Here is a 22,824-nt window from a genome sequence, read left to right on the forward strand (position 1 = left end):
GCCTCCGACTGAGCAGAAAACAAAAATGACCTGAAGTTCAAACCCAATCGGACAAAAAGAGACAAAAAAAAAAAAAAAAAAACCAAGAGTCATGAAATTTAGGTAGAAAAATGTAAAGACGAAAGAAAAGCTATATATTCTGAATGATGGAGGGAAGGTAAGAGGGATGGATTTCCCGTCATTAATGATCTATGGAAAATACTCTGTCTATTTTCAGATATACTGTTAATGGCTGCTTGCTGCCGTTAAAATCGTTGCTGTCCTGAACTCAGCTATTCACATATTGGCTGCTGCTTCATCTAATATTCATCTACTGGAGGTCAATGACAGCGCTGGCATGCTTAATTTGTGTACACAAATTAAGGTTGGAGAGTGTTTTTTTGGTTGAGATTCAACAAATGCAAAATGATGCGTTTCATAGACTTCATTTATTAATGAAACGCACAAAAACCTGAAGCTGTGTCCATTTAAACATATCTAACAACAATGTCTGCAGATAAAACCATGTGTTTAAAGCATTGCTCAGAGGAAACGAGAGTTTGTCTCCCTTCGGCCCTTCAGCAGCCCGGATGAAAGAGGAGGCCTTTTAAAGAGAACAGACCCTGCAATTACTTCTCCACAATAGTGTCTCAAACAATACCTGGAGGCAAAGACCTATTCATCCTGGACATTAAATTACCAACTCAAGAGCTAAATCAATTAGGCTCATCCTGCAGGTGAAGCAAAAGGTGGTGTCTTGTTCGAGTGCAAAGTGTTATCTCCTAACTCTACGTTTTGGTAATAAATGGGAGACAAGTGGATTTAAATCAGAGTCCTCACTAAGTCCTGAGCTATTAACGCCATTACTTCAGTGAATAGTTTATTTGACTTCAAACCTACTAAATTTGTCATTGCTTCCTTCTCACGTCGACAGCAAAAGCACAAAAACATGCTTGATTATTATTATTATTATTTCATTTGAAGCATTTAGCTGTGCAACAACAGACTTTCTGGGACGTTCTTGGATTTCACATGAACCGCAGCTGTCTGTCCCGCAGCTTAAACACTTTCTGATCAGGTTTCCCTGCTCAGTCAGTTGAACTACAACGACCCCTACTGGCCTAAAACTGCACTGAGTTGGAGCATGTCTCACACAAAGAGCCAGCACCTCTTTGGGAAGTTCTGGCTTTGAGACAGCTCTGGATCTTACAAACAAAATGCACGATCAGTAGACGGGCCAAACGCATCGTTCTGGTCCGAAATTTAGACATAAAGGAACTTCAGATTGTTTCTCGTGTGTTTTTTGCTTTTGAGCTTTTTTCTTCATTTTCTTTAATCCATGGTCATCATCACTCAGCTTTTCAAGCCCTGAACCTTTTCACATCCTTGTTTTTTTTTTTTCCTCCCCCTCTCCCTCTCTCTCCAACCCTCTCTCTCTCGAGGCCTTGGCACCCTTGGCAGGGTCTCTCCCGCTGGGTGTGTTGGCAGAGCTGCGTCTCTGATTCACCCACAGCGTGCCCTCTGGCTTAACAGGCTGGCACAAGGACACGGAGCAGAGTTGTGAGAGGACGGCAGCGTGCATGGAGCTACAAACCCAAAGAGCCACATTTTATCCGGAGAAAAGTTCCCACAGATTCGGTGAGTGGCACGAGTTGTGGCTATTCGAGGAGCAGACAACCATTTTTTTGGCCTGTGGTTTCTGTGACCAGTGCAGAGAGAAGAGAGGTTGGAAACACCGCTGTGGGTTGCACGTGTGTGGTGAAGAGGAAAGCAGAGGGAGACATGCAGCCTCACCTTGAAGAGCCACTGACCCCACACACCTTTATGGCATCTCCAATTAGAGGAAAGGGAGGGAGGACGGCCGAGTTACAAAGAGGGAGAGACAGAAAGAGAGAAAGAAAGAGGGGGAGAGATGTATTTCATAAATGTAGTTCCATAAAGAGCACTGACCCAAATGGCATTCAGTAATTCTTCTCTGTGCCAGAGGAGGTTGGATAATCAGAAACTTCATCAAGCTCACCTCTTCCTCTTCTCCTTCCCTGCATCTGCAACACCTCCTACTGTCCCACCCTCTGCTGGAACCTCTTAAACAAAAATTGTGTGTAATAACCGCAGAATGTGTACGGCGCATCAAAGAACACCCCGCTATCCCCTCTTCATCGCCTCATTTTAATTAAACAAGTTTCCTCCATCTCTCAACTCTTTGATCTGTTCCCATCCGACTCGCAGTAAAAGAAACGGACCATCTTCCCTTCATGAAACTTGCGCGTGTTTGATACTGACGGCTTCGCAAGCAGCAGCAGCACTGATTCAGACTACACAACATCTAACTACATCCTTCCATGCTCCGTTCGGGGCGACTAATAAAGGCTGAACAAATTCCATTTTGAAAGTACTCGATAATCCAAATCTGTCTTGATGACAATCTCAGCAACACATGTCAGATCTGTCAAAGCCGTGTTGAGATGGATGTGGGAGGACAGAAATCTGAAAGAAAATAATACAATTAAAGTCTGTCTCAAGCACCAAGTTCCCATTGATCTCTTAGCTCTCTTTTCCAATACACTATGGACTTAACATGGACTTATTCTTTCTTAAGCACAACTGGGACCACTCCCTCCCCCTGGGGTGCAACACTCACACAATGCTTCAAAAGAACATTTTGTTTATATGTTCAATACCAGGAACGTCAATGAAATTATCCATTCATTAATTTCCTCTTCAATACAAATTTAATGCAGAGCCACGGAGTAGCCAGCTCATATCCAATAAGGACATCTATCCCCGATCAGTCAGCTTGGTGCTTCACGTTGCACACACACGGACATCAATAGGACTGTCCCTAAAACAGCTATTCCTCACAGGCCGACTCGATACTGTAGAGAGGAAGGAAAAGAGAAAAAGAGGACATAAGGAGGATGGGAGTAGAGGGAAAAAGACTTATTACTTCCTCAGCACAACCGTCAAGGTGAGAGTCTCGACATTGGATGGTCAGAGAGAACCAATGAGAATTTCTTGTTCTAGATTACAGTGTAAACATTTTAAAAGTCTAATTTTGTGTGTAAAGAGCACCACCAACAGACCGCGTAGATGCCGGCTAAAACTGCAAATCTGAGTCTGCGGAAGAAGACACAGAAGGGAAACCATGTGGACAAAACATCAGCAAAACAACTATAAAATAAAACTTTTTTTTATCAAAGAATAAAGTGAAATATTCTCTTTCAAATACAGACCAGAGGGGTGGGAAATACTTTGTTGAGGTCAGATCGTTACAAAGATGGAGGACTCCAGATGTTCCAGGTGTCCCCAGTTTTCCTAACAGATGATCACTGGTTTGAAGTGTCAGGGCCTTCAGTTGAGAAGGGACGTTTACCAGATTATTACTCACTAAAAACATTACAATACTGTCATCTTGTAATAATCTTATTAGTAAATATCATTTGTTTAAAAGGTGTGATTTGAACATTAAAAAAAAAAAAAAAAAAAAAAAAACTCCTCCAATAATGAGAAAAACTGAAAAAAGCAGCATCTATGATGTTATAAAGAAAAATCAGATCCTCTGCCGATGGGACACATTTTACTGAAATACCATTTTGCACCTCTGAGTGGGACATGAAGCCCCATCACGTCTGACACATGACAAACTGGAAGCCAAAAGGACTGAAATCAGATGCAGAACTTGTAGCTTTTCATCTGGATCAGGAAATAAAAACTTTGAATTCTTTGCCTTGTGGATGATTATGTTTCAGATACGAGTCAACAGAACACCGACGAGAGGCTGCGTGATCCTGAACTCTGTTATCGGAAGGAACAACAAACAAAAGAGTGAAAACTCTGCAAACCATCTATTAAAGAACAATATGGCTGTCAAGCATGTTGGTAGACTTGTATTTCTTTTCAAATAAATGAATATTGGCTCTTTTGCCTTACGATAAGCTTCTTCAGACACTTCTTATGACATCACATCCCAGACACCTAAAGCACCAGATGATTCGCAGAACAGATCTGATCTGATCCCACCGCTAGCTGAGATTCTGTATTCAGCATTATGATCAAGCAGAATTAGCACTTTTAAATTAGAAATAACAAATATGTGTCCTCAAATATTTACATTAAACAGGGATCTATTCAGTTTAACTACGTTCACTGCAATGTACCATTAAAGCCTCAAAATTACCGTACATTACACACAATTATCACAAAACAGTACCGCAGCGCCAGCTATCAGGCACATAAACAGTCTGCCATATAAGCTGGACGTGGAGGATGATTTCATACATCCTGCTTTCAGCGTGACTTCTGTAAAAAGCAGGACTTGCGAGATCGATGGCAGGTACAGCAGTGCCATACTCTGCAATGAAATCTATAGCTCTCTGTTGCATGTGATTAGGAAATGCATGGAAACGCGATCAGTATTGAATATCATACAGGTGCTGAACCCAGCTGAAATGTAGCTCCAGCAGGTCCAACATGATAATCATGCAATGTAGCTGTGAGCTGCGCATCGGTATGTGTGTGTGTGTGTGTGTGTGTGTGTGTGTGTGTGTGCGTGCGTGCGTGCGTGCGTGCGTGTGTTTAACACGTTAAAATTGGCGAGATGACACAAGCGCCAGGGTTCAAAGGTCAAGTAGAGTCAAACCAGGTAGACGATTGGCTGATCAGGTCTGAGTGTAATGACTAATCAATGGTTGAATGCATTAGCCTAATCTAATGGGCCAGGTGGGAGAAGACAACGCCAGACGCATGGAACACATGATTGAGCACAACATGCAGCAGCGATGCAATCAATAACACATGGAGTGGTCTAACCCCATGGGGGTGGGGGGGTTCCTACTTCTGGAACAACCTGCTCCACAGCCATTTAGGACGCGCTCTATGTGGATTGTGTGTGTGTAAATATGTATGGTTGGTTGCTTCGGGGCAAAGGAACCGAGCAGAATTAGTCGCAGTGATTGGATTATGAAATTAAATGAAGTAACAGCTTTTTGTTTTCTGGCCACCAACTTCACACACCTCAGTGTTTCCATTCTGATAATAGAAACTATGCAGTAAAAGACAGAATAAATACAAACAAGGTAACTGTCATGAAAATAAGGGAGGAAAAAAAAAAAGCACGACAGTGGAACGAAGGATGTGAATCCATTCAGTTTACACTGTCAGAGGAAAGAGATGTGAACTCCTTTGTATTTAGTGCTCAGAGAAAAAGCACTCTCCTATATGTCTTCTGACCTTCCTCATCACTTGAGATGAGTTTTATGTGAACCTGTTTGTGGGTTAAAAGCATAGCTGGGCTCTTAGGTAATACATTACAGAGGTCACTCACATCTAAAACCACTGTCAGATGAACCAGTTTAAATGCAAAGTAGTGAATAACAATAAATCTTAACAAAAATAAATACAAAAAACACAGAAATTTCTTAAAGAAGAAAGTTCTTTAACCAACGCTTCATTAGTTTGACTAAAAAGGTGATAAACTCTGATCAACTTACAAAAAGGAAACCATGAAGAGATTCGAGGAAAAAAAGAGAGAAAACAGATGACAAGTTAGGGACAAGAGCTAGTCAGAGCAGAGGACAAGTGTGGGTCAATACTTGCAGCACATACTGCTGACAATGCACTGCTCAACACACACTGTGCACTCTCCTTTTCACATGCACATGTACACAAAAGATACAGAGATATCAGACCAATCAGTCAACCCATGTCGATATTTCAGGAAAAAGGCAGAAAACAGAAACTATGAAAGCATTTGTGTTTAATCATAGGAAAAAGGCAGATTTTACTGTTACAGACTAGACTTTGTGACTCTTATCTCCATTTCTCAAATACCATCAGCCTACTGGGGAAATAAGTAAATCCAGACGTTGCCCACTGTTTCCTTGTGGGAGAATATTTTAAAACCAGAATAACAAAAAATATAAAGAACACTAAAGACTCTAAAACCTCAAAAGGGTTAGATCGTCAAATAAACAATAATACATCATCTAAGCATTAGTTAAAAACTATGTCATTTTGGTTTTCTGTGCTTTCATCGTCTTGACATCGGCTCAAACTGGATCTAAATTAAAGGTAAAATACAAATAGTTATTTCTAAATCTGACCAGACACAAAAACCTACATCTTTGTTTCTTTTTCCCTTTAATTTAATTTAATTTACAGGTGAATTAGCTGATAAAAAAAGAAACTGTTTGAAAGTAGAATTACATTAACAAAGATGTGTGCCAACCAAAACTATCTCTAGAATAGAAATAACAGAGAATATAGACCATTGTTGAACTATTTCTTCTTTTGTTTGCTTTTTGTTTTGTTTTATTGCATTTTAATCGGATAAATAAACTACGGCACGTGTCTGGAACCATCTGGAGATGGCGATGGTTACTGATTCAGTGTGTAATCGAGACGTGAACGCATGCTGGTATTTATCAGTTTTATTCATATAACTTAAGTCTGGCTGACAGACACAGCAGAAAGTGTCCTTATCAAATATATCAGTGTATAATCATGTTTGGTTTCTGCACCTCTTTAAATGAAGCCTTATTTTCCTGACATTTCGTACCAAATGGGAGAATAAAATTAGATAAATTGAAATCTGGGCTCACTGTGACACAGACACATTATTTCCATCTACATTAAACTGTGCAAACCAGTTTTACTTCTTAAAACGACAAGTTAATGAAGAAGTGTTGTCTTTTCCAGCTTTAATTACTTCATCAACAGAAGATAGATGTGCATAAATATGTTTATTGATAATTAAGCACCTTATCCAAGATAAATCAAACACCTCTGAGGTGTGGCCAGACCGATAACACAAAACATCTGAAGACATCATCTTGGTCTTGAGCAAAATTAATGGATATTTTCAACACCTACATTCTGTGTTGTTCATTTCACAAATTAATCATAAATGTAATTAGCAGATCAAGAAATTAGGAAAATAATCAGCCAATAATCTTGACGGCGTGCATCCATGACACCAACATGGAAAATCAGGTGTCAACTAGACTAATCATATTAAAGCAGTGCAGTTCTTACATGCAGTAATCTGAGATTGTATCCTTTTTTTCCCCCTTGTTTAATTTGTTGTGAGTGTGTTAAGAGTCTGTGTATGTGTGTGTGTGTTTAGATATGGTAAGAGAAGTCTGTGATAGGAGCCTCTCCATCTTCGAAATGAATTAGTGCGCAGTGCCTTATTGAGTGAGGCTCAGCGTTTAAGTGAAACTGATGAGAGATGTGTGTGCAGCGACGACTGGGCTATAAGTATGTGGCTGGGGTCGCAGGTTAATCCCTATTGATTTACTCCACCGTCTGCATACAGCCGCACAGGAAGACGAGAGGAGAGGAGAGGCCCGCTTTGCCAGCTATCAGGGAGAACAAATGCAGGAAAAAAAAAAAAAAAAAAATCACCATCACACCTTTACTTTCATGCACATCGACAAGACGAGAGAGGATGCTAAAGAGGGTCTGAACAAGAAAATCAGGTATTATTTAATCTCTAAATAGGTATTTAAACACCTCTACTTAGACAGACTGCAGATCATGACCTGAACAGCGGTGAGAGATATGATCATCGGTGTCATTTACACATGTTCATGTTATTAAAAATACTTTCACACCCTTTAAAATAACAAGTAGACAAGCTGGGGAGTGCATTGCTGGAAAGCTGCTTCTACTTGCGGAAAAATCTGCAGGCACATTTATAATAATGGTGACAAGTTTAAATGCTAGCTACAAATCTAGAATCATACTGACCCCCCCCCAGGCCCCCTTCACAGACCACCAGGAGAAACCCAAATAATACTTAAGTCAAGCTGTATTTATAAACAACCTCCGTACAATCTCATCCCACAGGAGGACAGGTGAAATATTACATTAATATGAACAACGATTAATAATAACCCTCCCCCCCGTTCTCTCCCCCCAACTCTCACCCCATCGCTCCTTCCCTCTCCATCTCTATCTCTCTCCCTCTCTCTGTCTCTCCGCCTCTAATCCTATCATGCGGGCAATAAGTGTATGCACCATGAGCACATTTAATTTCTGCGGTTGGTTTTCAGCGAGCCCAGAGGTGAGCCTTAATAAGGATCAATGGCACTTTATCTGGGACAGCACCCACTTCACAGCATGCAAATTACACAGCAACCCTTAAAAAAAGAAATGGATTTAATTAAAAAATGTAGAACCACGGGCTCTGGAAATTCAATTAAAGGATTTATGCAAAGGTTGGCTAGCTTTTTGTGTTGCAGTTCCTGCTTATATAATGAGCTTTTCATATTAAAAATCAATAGGTAATCTGGGCTAGGGGATCGGCTGCTTATGTACATTTTTGAAATCAATTTGAAAAATAGTCCATCAGCTCTGTGTCACAACAAAGAGGGGAGGGAGTGGTGTGCGTGCGTGTTTGTGTGTGTCGAGTTGGAAGGGTCAGCTGCAAGAAAGGAGAAGCACTGGATAGGTGAGAAAATGGGTGATGGGTTAGAGATTTCTCCCCTTTGAGGGATGCTGGAGAAAAGCTCTGAAGCTCTGAAGGTAAGAGGGACAGAGGCTGAAGGAGGCGATGTGGAAGAGTAGAGGGTAAGTGGGTAAGGATGTCTCTCTGGCCAGGTCAGTTTCTGGCTCTTTGGCTTTTTTCTGATGCTTTCTATTAGAGAGGGAGTCCCTTGGCAATGGGGGTCTAGCTGGTTCTGACCTGTAGCTCAGGGGTAATTTAGCCCAGCTCCGACTCAGACTCAGTCCAGACTCAGACAGCCCTGGCTGGGGAGACATCCTAATGGCCTCCCTGAGGTGTCTGAAGCTGGAAGGGCCGAGATGGTGTCTGAGGCTTGAAGTCGTGCTTCATCTCGAAAAAGTCTTAGTTTGTGACAGAAAGACAGAAAGAGGCAGAGCATATGTACACTGAGTGCGCAGAAAGAAAACCTTAGTTTGCAGGAACAGGCGAAATGATAAATGTAAAAAGTTTCTTAAAAAATGTCCTCCCTCCTCGATGCTGTCTGTTTTTAATAAGGATATTGTTCATGCCTCTTTCACACTTGCGTTATATAACTGTACGCAGGCACGAGGAGTGAATGACTGACTGCATACAGTAGCAGACTGTCAGCGTTTGATTGGTTCTTTATTGATCCAGACACGCTTTCCATCACATCAACTCATCCACAATAAACCATTTACACAGTTTCCCTGTGCAATGGACCGTATAACCAGGCCTCGGGCCATCTTTGCTCACCCACTTTGTGTGTGTGCGTGTGCATTTGTGCTTGTGTGCATGTTTAAGTGTGTTTTCTTAATGAAATGGTATCTCTGTGGACAATAATCCCAGTAACAAGATTGGGCAGGAACACACATGTCAATACAGCCAAATGGGATTGTATGCTTTTATCCATCCCTAAACCAACACATCTTTCTCTTCTCCTGCCCCTCTCCATCACTCTCCCCTTCTGGATCTGTCTTTTCCATACATTGTGCAGCAGCTCAGCAGGAAATGCCTTGCAGGAATATCCCACTGATTTTATCTGGTTCTTCAAAAGTGATCTAAAACATGGCCTGGAAAGGAAATCTGGGAATCATCAAGAGGTTAACTTGGAGTGTGTGATTCTCATACCGATTGGCATAACGTGTAATAATCTGTCTGCGCAGCTGAGGAGAAACCTACAGTGTTTCCAGTCAAGCAGGAGCTGACCTCCTCCTGTGTAGCTCCTAATCATCCAAGAGGACTCTATTACAACAGCCTGGCAGCTCATCTAACCCCGCACAGGAGAAGGGGAGGGCTGGTGGGGAGATTGGGACCTCTGCTCTTTTTTTCTTTCCACATGGCTGAGCAGCGCGCACACACATACACACACAGCGTGCTGAGGTGTACGGCAAAGCTTCTGCATCTGTGGGTTACATCAGACAGGAGATAGAGCATCTGACCTTATGTCTGTCTGCAAGAGAGAAACTGATACCGAGGCTGTTGTGCTTCAGTGTAGGTCTCTTATACAGTATGGTAATGCTGATGTCTCTCTTCCAGCAGCTGTCTCTGGGTTTAACCCCTGGGGTGCAGGTAGGTGTGAGCTCCTGATCAGAGCTGGAACGGCTCAACAGAGGAAGCAACGGTAGTCCCACATCTCCTGCACGAACCACTGTTTCTCTAAGGCAGCCCTGTCTGCTGGTGCCTGGTCAAAAGTTCAGCCTGTGCATATGTAAAAAGGTGGCTGGGTGCCCGAGGCAGGATCCTGGGTAAAATAATCACACTAAAACACTAGGAAGCATGGGACAAGGCAAGAGCGGCGATGAAATCAGCCCCTGGGGGAGCTGAGGTGTCTGATTGGACCAGCAGAGCTTCTTAGGCGTGTGCCCACAGCACCTCCCTTCTCTCCATCCATTAGAGCGAACGGTAAGGAACTCGAGCCACCGCCTGCACTGATCTCCGATCAGCTCAGCACTGTCCGTGCCTATAGTTAAGGTATAGATTAGATGAGTATAGGCCGAGGCCAGCTGCTCGGAGCCTGAGGGTACACTGATCTTGAGGGAGCAATCAGTCAGTCAACAAAATGTCACAGGGTCAGCGATCCAGCATGACAGCATGGTGACGACTTCACAAAGGTTACAGCCCAACTAATAACTGCAACAGTCACTGAAATCCGGCGAGTGCTGTTTAAATGCGAGTCCAGACTTTTGGTTCAAAGAGGAAAAACACATTCGTGATCTCAAACGGCCTCGGCATGAATCAGCCGAGATCTGCTGTAATCAGCATTTGGTTGTTAGATTGTAACGAAAATCACAAAACAAAGATTTTTTTTTCCCCCCAATCTAGCTCTTTCTTATGTTTCTTTCTCACAACGTCACTGCAGGCTTGATCGCTCAATACCGATAATCCCACCAAACGACAAAAACTCCCACTCTAAACACACCGAATTTAAAAAAAAGAAGCATAAAAACAGGAGTTAGAGGCCTGGTTGCAAAATCTCTGATAAGCAGATCAAGGCCCAGGGAGGGGAACATGATGTTAGTGAGAGATAGTTTGGCTGATTAAAATGTCATGGCTCTTTATAGATGTCTTTCTCAACTCAGCAAAATGAAATCAGCTCTTTACATCAGCAGCAAAGTGGGCTGTACTCCCTGCTAATAGAGAAGTTTCTTTCTCTTAAGACAAATCTGTAACACAAAGAATTATGGAAGTGAAAATACATTTCAATAATATATAAATGAAATAAAAGTATAAAAAAAATTAAAAAAAAGATTAAAGTGTAAAAGTGAAGAACTGATTTTAAAAAAAGAATTTAAAAAAAAAAAAAAAAAAAAAGAGCATGAAACTAAATTTAAAGAGGGAGGAAAGTACTGAATGACCAACTCTGGATCCCGGCATGACATTTCATTGCTTTTATGTCAGACCATCAAATTACAGATTTAAAGCCACTCCAGGTGTTTCAGTTGTCTCCACATTGTGAAACCTAGAGTGTGTTTCTCCGTGTGTGTGTGTGTCTCGCCGCGCAGAAAAACCGTATATCACTCCACCTGTGCTCCTGTAAATCAAACCTGTGTTTTAAATGAGAGGCTGGTTATTTGCGCGAGAACACACATGGGGGCTTTGTGATTGTTTTTTGGAGTCGACATTCTGCTTATGTTTGCATCCCAGAACAATCTCCATGGATCCCGCAAGCGTGCGCAAGCAATTAAAGCGATACCATCTTCATATCCCTGCAACCAATAACTGAAATAATATCACTGTTTTATTAAGCCCTTAATGTGGGGGTAGAAGGAGTGAGGAGTGGGATTTTAAAGAGGATACACTTTCAGGGGCCTTATCAAGCCCAGATTTAAATAAGAGCAAATGTTCAGCTTAAGGGTGTGCGTGGATGTCTGCGTGCGTGAGGCTGGGTGTCTGTGTGTGGCCTTTATCAGACATGAATTTTAGCTAATCGCTGTGTCAGCACACCAGAATTTAATTACTAACTCTACCTTTGTCCTATAATATTTACTAACATCTACACTACGTTTAATTAACGACACGTAGAAAAGCCACCGCCCCGCTCTGGAGGAGAAAAAACTCCACTAACTGCAAAAAATTGAGCACTTTTCTCTTAGACACAAAGAACACATAAAGCCCCATCCACTTTTGGGTACATTTTCAAATCATGTAGTTAGAAAAGCATTTTTCGGGTAGTTTTCTGAGACAGAATTCGTCAATCTGAAGCAACGATCAGTTTGACATTTTGTGCTGAGGAGCGGTTCCTCTCATTTCTCATCCTATGTCAAAAAGCAGAGAGACAAATGACGGCCTGAGGCCTTGCGTCTGTCAGATATGATGGATCAGAACAACGCTTCACTAAAACTCCACCACGATGCCTTTCAACACTTCATATTTTCACTTCAGTGCAAACACTAAACTGATAAAGTATGACGAACAGCTAATGGAAAGACGTAATAGTCAAACTAAAGCATATATTACAAGGCTACGGATCCTAAAGGGCAGAGTGCTGCTAACCACTGAAAAGTCTTGGACAGCACAGGTCAGACCAGGACAAATCGCCCGACTGGATCTTATCAATCATAACCAAAGCCTGTGCGGAGGTTAAATCACACACCTTATACCAGTATTTTCACACTTTCCCCCACATATTCACATGAATCATGCAGTACTTTATTTTACAATAACATGCTGATGCATGCTGGTTGAGCAACTTGCAACCACTGAGTTCACAACTAGAGTAAAGAGCAAGTCTGAGATGTTTCCTTTAAAATATAGGTTTGATATTGGGCCAGAATTTCCTTTCTGACTCTCTAATATAAGTTTTCTCCACTGTGTTGAGCCGTGCTTCATGCATTCACACAGCATGCAAACACCGGGCTTGTTAAAAAGAGTTTTATCCTGTAATATATCACATTATCCAGAAGGTATTCTGAGCTTGGGGTTCATGTTGGAAATGACCCAGATTGTAGCAGGAAGACTGTCAAGTTAAAATGTATTCAGATACACCATAAAGAATTGCAGTGGTTTTTTTTAAGCTTAGTTCAATCAGGAAGGTTGTTCTATGTGACAGTGTGGCCCTGCTAGAAAAACTCTAATCTCTTTGGGCAACTCCTGAAAAGTATAAAGTAAAACCCCTGTGCTGTAGTTTCACTGTGGAGACAATGCCTGTACAATATAGGCTACAGCTGTATCCCCTGCTGTAGTTTCAGCTCCTTTCTTCAGCAGACAATGACCTTATAACCCCCCCCCCCCCCCCCCCCCCACCTCCCGCAAGACAAAAAACTGCAGCCAGAAGCAGCAACATCCAGCAAATATAACAACCATCACAGCAAAGTGTCAGTTTAACTGCTTCCATCCTCTCAGACGCGTATTTGCAAATCACGGTCAAGTCTCAGACTTAAGACGAGCCGTCTGAAAATATCAGGTTGGCATTGAAACGTCTTTGACAGAAGACTTCTTATACAAGGACCAGGAGCACATGAATTGTGCAGTGCACTTACTGGAAAGTAATAGTTGTGTTTCTCTAGATGTGGAATAGGGGGACATGAGAACCATCTTGGAGTTAAACAAACAGGAACAGGAGGAAGAGGAAAACAAACTGCAGAATATCTCTATCTATGAAAACCAGACTCTCTCCCTAAACCCAGCGCACATCAACCCCTCTCCATCCTTTTCCTGTCCTCTTTCGCAGGAATGTGCCAAGACAAATACAGACCCTGTAAGACTACCATCAAAATAAAAAGGCCTTCTATTATCTGGTCTGCGGTTTATGCAAACACACGGTGACTTAACACATTTCTACGCTGTTTTTCTCTCTTACCATAGACTTGGTGAAAGGTCTGGCAAGTGTGAAGAGAAAGGTCATCAGCCACCAGCTCCTGTGGATGGAAGTGTACATCATGTTCCCAGGATGCACTGCGTTGGAAGTCACGCCATACGGGGAGAGGCGCCGGTGGAGCTCGTTGCTGAAGAGGATGTTGCAGAGCTTGGCACGGTTGTAAGCCAGCATGGACCAGTAGTCCTTCTTTGGTGGAGACAACACGGCCAAGTCCAGCTTCCCGCAAGAGTCTAACAGGTCTGTGAATCTGGAAGAAAGTTCACATTCAGGATGCGAGTGAGTCCGCGTCGGCCTTTGTGAAGGCGTTCTGGCGACAGATGCGTGGTACCGACTGAATACAAATCAAAGACGTGACATGATGTTCTTTAATTGCCTGCGACAGAGCTGTTAAACTCCAGATGTTTGACAAGGCCTCTTAAACATTACACTACTCGTGTTATTACACAATGCACGAGCACAAAACAACTACACACTGCGTGCTGCATGTGTGTGTGCGGCAGAAAGAGAAGAGAGATCAGCTCCAAACCGGCGGAACACATTCTACATATTAATCCAGTCATTAGAAAACAACCAATCAAAATGTCACCTGGTTTCCTTGTTGTGATTTTACAAGCTCGCTGTGTCTTGTTTACTGTCGCCTTCCGCAACATCCTTGCTTGGCTAAATTACAACATCTGCAGGCTTTTCATTTCATGTGCTGCAACTTCATAACTACTTTACCAAGTAGAGGTTGATAAATCAGTTGCCTGAGCGCCAAATGTGTCTTTTTTTTTTTTTTTAAATTTTCAACATGATACACATACATTTGCTTCCAAATAAATGAATCTTTGCAGGACCTTTGTGATCATGTGTTGGCTGATCTGATGCTCTAAATATATATATATATATATTTTTTTTTTTTTTTTTTTTTTTTTTTTTTTTTTTTAAAGGAAAAATATAAAAAAAAATGCACATAGAGAGGACATAAATGACAAAAGTCAGAACTATCAGCAGTAATTTCATTAGGGATACTATCTCCTCCTTGTTTGACCAGATCTGATGCAGTTCAAGGAGAAGTAAACCAGCATTCGCTCAATTCCACACTAAGCCCCTGTGGTGGAAACTGATAAAGTGTCCAGACATTACTTGCATGTCCATCTTTCCCATCCCTGTCCCTTCCAGGTCAATGCTTCACCAGAGGACAAGGAGCTTAGGGGATACAATATGCTGCCAGGTCAGGGGTCACACACTGCTTGTGAGGGGAGGCTAAGTGAATAAATGGGAAAATCAGCAGGAACTGTAAATAACACAAACAAAAAAGGAAGTGACTTCAGTGGATCTAATATAAGTCTGGAATGAGGTGGACAAAATGGAAGATGTACTGCCAGATATTGTTTAAATTCGCTCCTTTTTTCCTCCCTCTAGTCCATGTTAGTGTGTAACTGACTCCCTCTGGTCTTGCTTTAGCCCTCTTTGAAGGGGTTAATGCTTCTACTGATTATAGAGGAGAGGAGGAAAGGTGAGGATATGTGTTAGGGGGGCAGACAAGGAGAGAAGGGAACTGCAGAGCAAAGACCCAAGACATCATCTGACTGGTCTCAGCTCTGGCAAAATATACAGCTTGTGTACATTTTGGACAAGTACACACCAGAAAAACTGCTAATACTCACATCACAACATACATTCTTTAACTAAGCTTTTTCATCAACTCTCCCTGTTATATTCTTCCACAACATATAATGATAGAATGAATGATCACAAGTGAATCTTGGTGTCAAGCCACTGGTCCAGTCCTTCCACGCATGACCCTCTATAGAACATAACTCATACTAGAGCCCCTTGTGTGATACAGCTGTGGCTTGATCTGCTAGAATAACTCTGCATGTTCCCCTTGTCTCAGGTCAGTCTGCAGCGCTCCAATCAATCACGCCTCGGCCGTCAGACTGACTGAAGCCAGGATCAATGCGCCACAGACTCAGACTGACTCTGAAACACATGGCTCAGGGCTTGGGTTCACAGATCACTGCAAGACATCATGCTTCTTTACTGTATGGCATGGAAAGCCAAAGCCTGTAGTGGAGAGTTGCTTGACAAAAAGGAAATAACTTTAAAAAATGAGGGGGAAGAGGGGAGAAAGAGGGTGAGTCAGGGGGTCAATTGGTAAGAAGCAGATACTTGATCAAAGTAAATTTTAGTTGATAAGTCCATCCATCATGCTGATGATACGTTTGATTCACAGTGACAGCATGTAGAAGGAAATGAGTTTCAGTGAGTGAGGCTGTCATGTTTGACAATACGCAGTAAGTCTTATCTGTCAATTTGTCCTGAAAACTAGCCGGTGTAGCAGCTACAACAGCATGAGTGGAGATGAAGGGCCGGAATCGGGGCAGGGTAGTTCTGGGGGATTACTCGCTAAACTTTATCAGTCTGGCTTTAATATGGCTTAACTGTGAATGCTGGGAATACAGCATAGCGCTCACATTAAGACAACAACTTTGTGTGGTTTTAATGATTCAACACTAAAAGACAGAGAAGGTCAGACTGAAGGTCATTGTCCATTTACTGCCCCAAATCCTCCGTCAAGTGTCACAGGTGGAATAAGATGTTTTAATGCAACTGGCGTTGTCTCATTTGATCACCAGAAATTGTCTCTGAGGTTCTCTGGAACTCTCAAAAGGTCTACAACCTAGTTGTTGATCAGCTCTGCTAAATTATACAAATAAGGACATTTATTTAGCATCTTTATAAAAACTCATCTACATTGGCAGTGAGTTTAATTTGCTATTGCATTATATGAATAAAAACTTCACAAAGCACCTTAAAGTTTCTTAATAGAGACCTAAAAGGTGGGGAAAATATGTTTTCATTGACTATTCTTAACAAGTAAGTAAGTAAATTTTATTTTATTTAGCATTTTGTAAGAGTAAATGTCACAGTGCTTTGCAATAACAAACCACAATCAATCATTCATTCATTCATTCATTCATTATCCTAACCGCTTAGTCCGATTAAGGGTCCCGGGGAAGCTGGAGCCTATCCCAGCAGTCTTTGGGCAAAAGGCGGGGTACACCCTGGACAGGTCGCCAGTCCATCGTAGCAAAACACAATCATACAATAAATAAAACAACCTAAAAGCGATATTAAAGCAAGAAGAAATTAGATAAATCACATTCAGAAAGTCAAACAAATAAAAAAATTTAGAAAAAAATTAAAATGATATGAAGTCTATTTCAAAGAATGCACCGGTCATGCCCATCACATTCATGTTCCTCCGTAGGTAAAGCAATGTAAAACTAAACATCCTGCCTTGTTTTAGTCCTTACCTGTGGGACTCGGAGGAAACCACCACAACCCGGGCTGGGGCTGAACGTCGTAGGACGTCCTGCAGACACTGCACCAGGAGGAAGTGACCAAGATGGCAGATCTGGAAAGTGGACTCTAAGCCGTCTTCTGTCAGGGTCCAGGGCTGGGTGCAAACTGCTGCGTTACACACCAGAATGTGCAAGGGCCTATGACAAAAGTTAAAACATACTTAACTGATTATTGAATAAAAAAAAAAAAATTACAAAAGAAGTGGATTTTAGACAATATTAAGCTGAAAAAAAACTAATGAGCTATGTGGAGAAGTGAGGAAATAGTGTCTATTATTTCAGTGTGTGGTAGAGTTCAGAAGTCTACGGAGACACAGCATCAGTCATACTGATATGATGCAAAGCTTCCCAGTGCAGCTCCGCCTGGCGAAACAGGTACTGTAGATACAGTTGGCTGGAATCCAAAAGCAGCAAGACAGTGAAAAGCTATCTCAAACCATTTCAACACACAGGTAATGGACATAAAGGGAGTTGAAAAAGGCTGTGCAACTAACCCAAGAAGCTAAACAAAAGGCTGAGCAGACACAAGGAAACACACTTCGAAGTCACGATGTTTAAAGAAACTGACATTACTGTAAGGCCTGTAAAAGCACCTGACTTGCCTTTGTTTTTTCATGTGGCGACTGACTCTCCCTGCCTGCATGTCACAGAAGCAGGGCTGCTAGCCGGAGCAGCGAGAGATCCTTGTCGGTGACAGCGACGCTCCAACGAGCTCAGAACCACAGTAACACAGCCGAACAATCCAAACACACCCCACCAATTTTTAATTTCTTCCATTAGAATTAATTATGAGGCCGAAGGCAATTTGTGTACCCTGTGTTTAAGACTGCCTACTGGATTAATTAAAAACTGGATGCTGGAAAATTAATGTGTGAATTGTTATGCCTTTCTATAATGAGCCATCCCATGCTATTACATAGTAGTGTACTGTACGATCACCTTCAGGCCTCTGAACACACAAGGTTCATTAAAGAGCACAAACCTAGGCACGAGTCAACTCAAAGAATGCCAACCTCAGCACATTATCAACACACCAGCAGAGAGATATTTAAATTTTCATCCAAAATACAAGAAGGTGAGGAAGTCTAACTTAATAGTTTGGAAAAAGAAAAAAAAACATATATGTAGATGGATGACCTCTGTAACCTGACAAAACAAGATAGAGAAGAAAAAGTTGCAGCGATTTCAAGTTTTCGCTCCAAAATAGCCTTCTGCTTAAAGAAAAGCAAATCACAGTGGTTGTTTTTGGTCCAACGTCCCCCTATCTAATAGAGTGTGAAGTACAGTATCATTGTGCAACACAAGGCAAAACTCTTGGCTGGTCCCCAACGTGCTCGCTAGGGGCCTCGCAACAACACCACAGGCGTGAACTCCTGACCTAACGCTTTAACCTTTCGCTAAAGCTGTTATTCTAAACTAATCCTCATGCCAGTGACGCCTCTTAGGAATTAAAAGTTGTGACCTTATTCTGTAAAGACAGGAGGGGCAAAAAAAACGCTATGTCACTTAAAGTGCATCAGAAATTTACAATCAGAAACTCACATAACCAACTTTTCTCTGCTCGGGCCAGCAGAGAATTTCCCCCACGCAGCTCAGATGGGCCTCCAGTGAGTCTGCTTGTAATGTAAAAGGGCTGTTAATTCAACTGCCCACCAGTTAGTCCCTCTCTCATAAGCGCAGGTCTAATGAATGTCTTTAATAGGCCTATTGCCGTATACCACAGTCCCCCTCTCCACATTAAGACCTCACAACAGTGTCTGCACTGTGCAATCTCAGCGCTGGTCAAACGAGGGTGTTAACTACCAAACAGGGAGACATCAGTTTATATATTTACTTTAAATAACCCCCATGGGTATGACCCCTGACCTCATGGTAATGTAGGCCAGCAGGAAGAGATTGCCTGTGTGAGCTGGGCTCAGACTAGTGGTCATTAACACTGCACTTTATTGGAAAGAGGAAAAACAGGCAGCACGCGTACAACAGAGATACATAAACGCAGCTCATCCTGACCCAAATGCAAATCCATCAAATAGATGTGAATGACGGTAAAGTGTAGAAAATATCAAGGAGAGAAAAAAAAAAAAAAAAAAGGAAAATGATCAGGAGTGAGAACAAACTGCATGTGTTAATTACGGAGCGTTTAGCAGAAACTGTATCAGAGCTTTTCTATCGGTACCATCCTCCATCAATTACGTTCCAATAAAATCGCGCTGCATTCAACAATATCAATATCCAGGTAATTTCATTTCAAAGGACAGGCAATTAAAGCAGAATCGGGGTCAATGGAACACAAAGCAGCGTGAAAGCCACTGACTAAAGCACTTAAAAGCAGGAGAGTGAGAAACGAGGGACCGAAAAGAAAAAGACTCTGATTACATTTCACCTGTCAATGACACGCTGCGCACGTGTGTCACAGAGTGTGTTTACAAACCTGCGTGCGCGTATGCACATGCATGTGCGTGTTGTGTTTGTGGCTCCTGCGTGTGTTGTGCCTGAAGACATACGTGCAGTAATAGAGTGGTGGTAGAGTCAGACAGCTGCCCAGTGCCATTCACAGCTCAGAGCTCCCAGCCTCCACTCTGCTCTGTTCGCCTTCTGATGAGAATTAATGTACTCTGACGTCCCCTGGGAGTCCCCCACTCCCCCCAAACCCCCCAACAGCACAGCTAATGAAGAAATACAACCTTGCCAAAATCCTGAAGTAGAGAGAAAGCGACACAGACGGAGACAGAGACAACATGAGAGACGGAGAAAGACAGAAAGACGTTTGCAGAAATCGCAGAGCCGGGAGGGGAATTACAGGAGCAGCAGAGTTAAAGAGTCGCACATCTACTTCTGTTTATGAGCTGGGAGGGGAACTATAGGACGAAGAGCGAGGGAAGCCACCGTGAGGTTTGGCTGCGGCCCAAGACACACGTTCTGGACGGCCATACCCTGCCCCAGGGCTGCTACGGGCTATGACTGCCCTGCCTCTCCCCAAGGGGCTCCCTTGACACCAACACCCTCCCCAAACACACACTCCTCTGCCTGGAGACCTGCAGGTGGATGAGCAGCATGGATGACAGAATTCATGACCCCAAAATAGCAACCGAACGACCGACCACCGGACGCAAGATGCATGCTGGAAATGCTGACAGCAACAAAATAAGTGACAGAAAGTGTGTTTGGACAATGTCAAGCAAATTGACAAAAACACACACACACACACACACACACACTTCTATGGTCTTGTCCATATGGTGCACATCAGATACATAATAAGTTGTCCTTTAAGTGTAGCGTGATAGCATTGACAAATACAGCCTGGGCCTAAATGACAGTCGCTGTTATTTATTTATTTATTTGTGTGGATCCTTTTTATGAGATAATTAAGAGACAGTAATGGTTTATTAATTGGTTGTGCTGCCATACAAGTAAAAGTTAACTCTGGCCTCCCTTTTAAACCCATCTCACCAAGACAATGTAAGTTTTGTAAGTTTGCTGTCTGATGCAAGTAAACTTTTTAAGAGGATGAAAAAGCTGACCCTTAAAATTAATATTGTGGTTTATACTCACAGTTTCTTGGCCTTAAAAGACTCTGCAAACTCCCTGACGCTGCGAAGAGAAGCCAGGTTGCACATCATGGCTTCTACTCTTGCTTTATGCTGTTGAGACACATGGAGAAAAAAAATGGTTGTGGCAAATGTTAGAAAGAGTATAGAAATTACAAATAGATTTTGTCAGCTGCCATTTTTCATCATGAGAAACGACAGGCTCATCAGTTAAACACAATTTCATACCCTTAAAACATCAAAGACAAACATCTCCCGGCATCTGAATGGTACGAATAACATCCATCAGATGATTATCCATCCAGGAGGAGGGCGGCTCACATCTTTAGTTAGTTCTTGATGTTTTCACTTGATAATCGCTTAAATAAAGATGATTTTAAAAGACTTTCCAGTTAACGTCTTTTCTCAGGGCTCTGATGGCTCTTTCCAACCAAATCACCACACAGCTCTCAGACTGCGAGGCGACTTTTTTTATGTCGCTTACATGTCTACATTACTGTATTTAATCTAATGACAGAAAAAAAGCCAAAAACAGACACCAACAAGGAGCAAAAAGTTGATCATGTATGCAATTTCTCTATATTATAAGTTAGTTAAACAGGAACAAGAACAGAATATATATTATCTGTTACCAATATGAAAGTACCAGAAGCTGATATTGGTTCACCTGGGCCAGGGGTAGGAAATTCCTGTCCTCCAGTGCCGCAGTCCTGCAGGTGTTAGTAGCTTCCCTGCTGCAACACACCTTACACACATCAGACTTCATCAGCAGACTTGTGCTGGGCTCTACATCAAGCTCTGCACTAGCCTTATAAGTAGCTGTGGATTTGAGGCAGGTGTGTTGTAGCAGGGACACTCCAAACCCTTGCAGAACCAGTTGTCCACCTCTGACCTAGGCAAACAAGTATTTCCTTCTCAGCATCAACTCCACCTGCTTACTAGGGGAGGGAAAATCGAATCGAAAAATCGAAAATCGGGATTTTTTTTTTGCTTTACAATTTTTTATTTTTTTTTTTTTTGAAAAACCGATTTTTATTTTTTTTTAAATAAATGAATATAATCTAATACAAAATTTTTGTCATTTTTATTGTTTTTATTGATCTTTTTTAACTTGTCATCTTGGGCATTATAGCAGCAGAATGATGGACTGGCTTCTGTGCTGTTTTTCCTAATTAAAATGAAGGAAAATGACGAGTAAAAAAATAAGTTTTATACATTTGTTTTGCTTTTAATCTACAAAAATTAGCAATATCAAAGAATTGTGAGAATCGCAATTTAAATCGAATCGGCACCCAAAAAATCGGAATCGAATCGAATCGGGACAAAAGAATATCGTTGCAGCCCTACTGCTTACGGTCCTGACCTGGAGCTGAAGATAACAGCATCTACCTGCTTCAGTGAGTCCGCTCTTATCTGGGAAATGCAGGTAACTGAGGATCATTTCCTCTTAATTCCCCAGTGTTTTTCAAGTGGACACCTCTACTTTTTCTACTTTACTTTATTGTTTAACTGACTGTCGTAATAATCAGATGGCTGCAGGACTACAGCATGTCAGTGATGGACAGGAAGCTAAACAATAAAAGAAAGAATTGTTTGACTGCAATCAATAAATCTTGAATGTGAGCAAGGCAAAGCATACAACTCTGGACTTTGGGAAGAATTAGCTGCCGCTGTCGTGGGAGAAGAGGAGCAGATAGTGAAGAGACCTGCACGTTTCACAGACTGGACATGCAACACTGAAGCCATCTCCAAGAAGGCACAAAGCAGACTCTACTTCATTACGAACTGGTTAATTATTTCAGGAAGATGTTACATTTTTTCTGCCTTGCCTCTCCCTAATGGGAGGAGAGCACACTCGGCTTTGTCAGCACCATATGAAGCAAAATCCAAAGCATTGACTCAAAAGCTAAGTTTCCACCAACGCCTCCTGATTGGTATGACACAGGTCAGTACTTTTTTTTTTTTTTTTTTTTTTTTTTTGCATTTCCACAGACAAAAAGAAATTGGACTTGGGTCAACATATCCAACAACTGCTACTTTTTTGAGACCTTTCCGTTGGGTCCCATTCTTACTGACTTGACCCAGAACAGTAGAGATTGGCGAATTGCTATGGGCTGATTGATCGAAAGAATCGTCACTTCCTGCACTAAGAACAAAGCA

The 22,824-nt window shown here is 42.0% G+C and overlaps 1 protein-coding gene across 1 annotated transcript in view; it reads right to left on the reverse strand.

The window, feature by feature from the left end:
- The window catches only part of wwox (WW domain containing oxidoreductase), a 155,065-nt gene that overhangs the window by 83,472 nt on the left and 48,769 nt on the right, over window positions 1–22,824 (reverse strand). Inside the window, exons 6-8 of the mRNA XM_079252474.1 lie at window positions 20,669–20,757; window positions 17,066–17,251; window positions 13,746–14,010 (exon numbers count right to left, since the gene is read on the reverse strand). Of these exons, the coding sequence (XP_079108600.1) occupies window positions 13,746–14,010; window positions 17,066–17,251; window positions 20,669–20,757 (540 nt within the window). The remainder of the gene's footprint in view (window positions 1–13,745; window positions 14,011–17,065; window positions 17,252–20,668; window positions 20,758–22,824) is intronic.

The sequence above is a fragment of the Telmatherina bonti genome, assembly GCF_933228915.1.
Source record: "Telmatherina bonti genome assembly, chromosome: 2".
Classification (NCBI taxonomy): Eukaryota; Metazoa; Chordata; class Actinopteri; order Atheriniformes; family Telmatherinidae; genus Telmatherina; species Telmatherina bonti.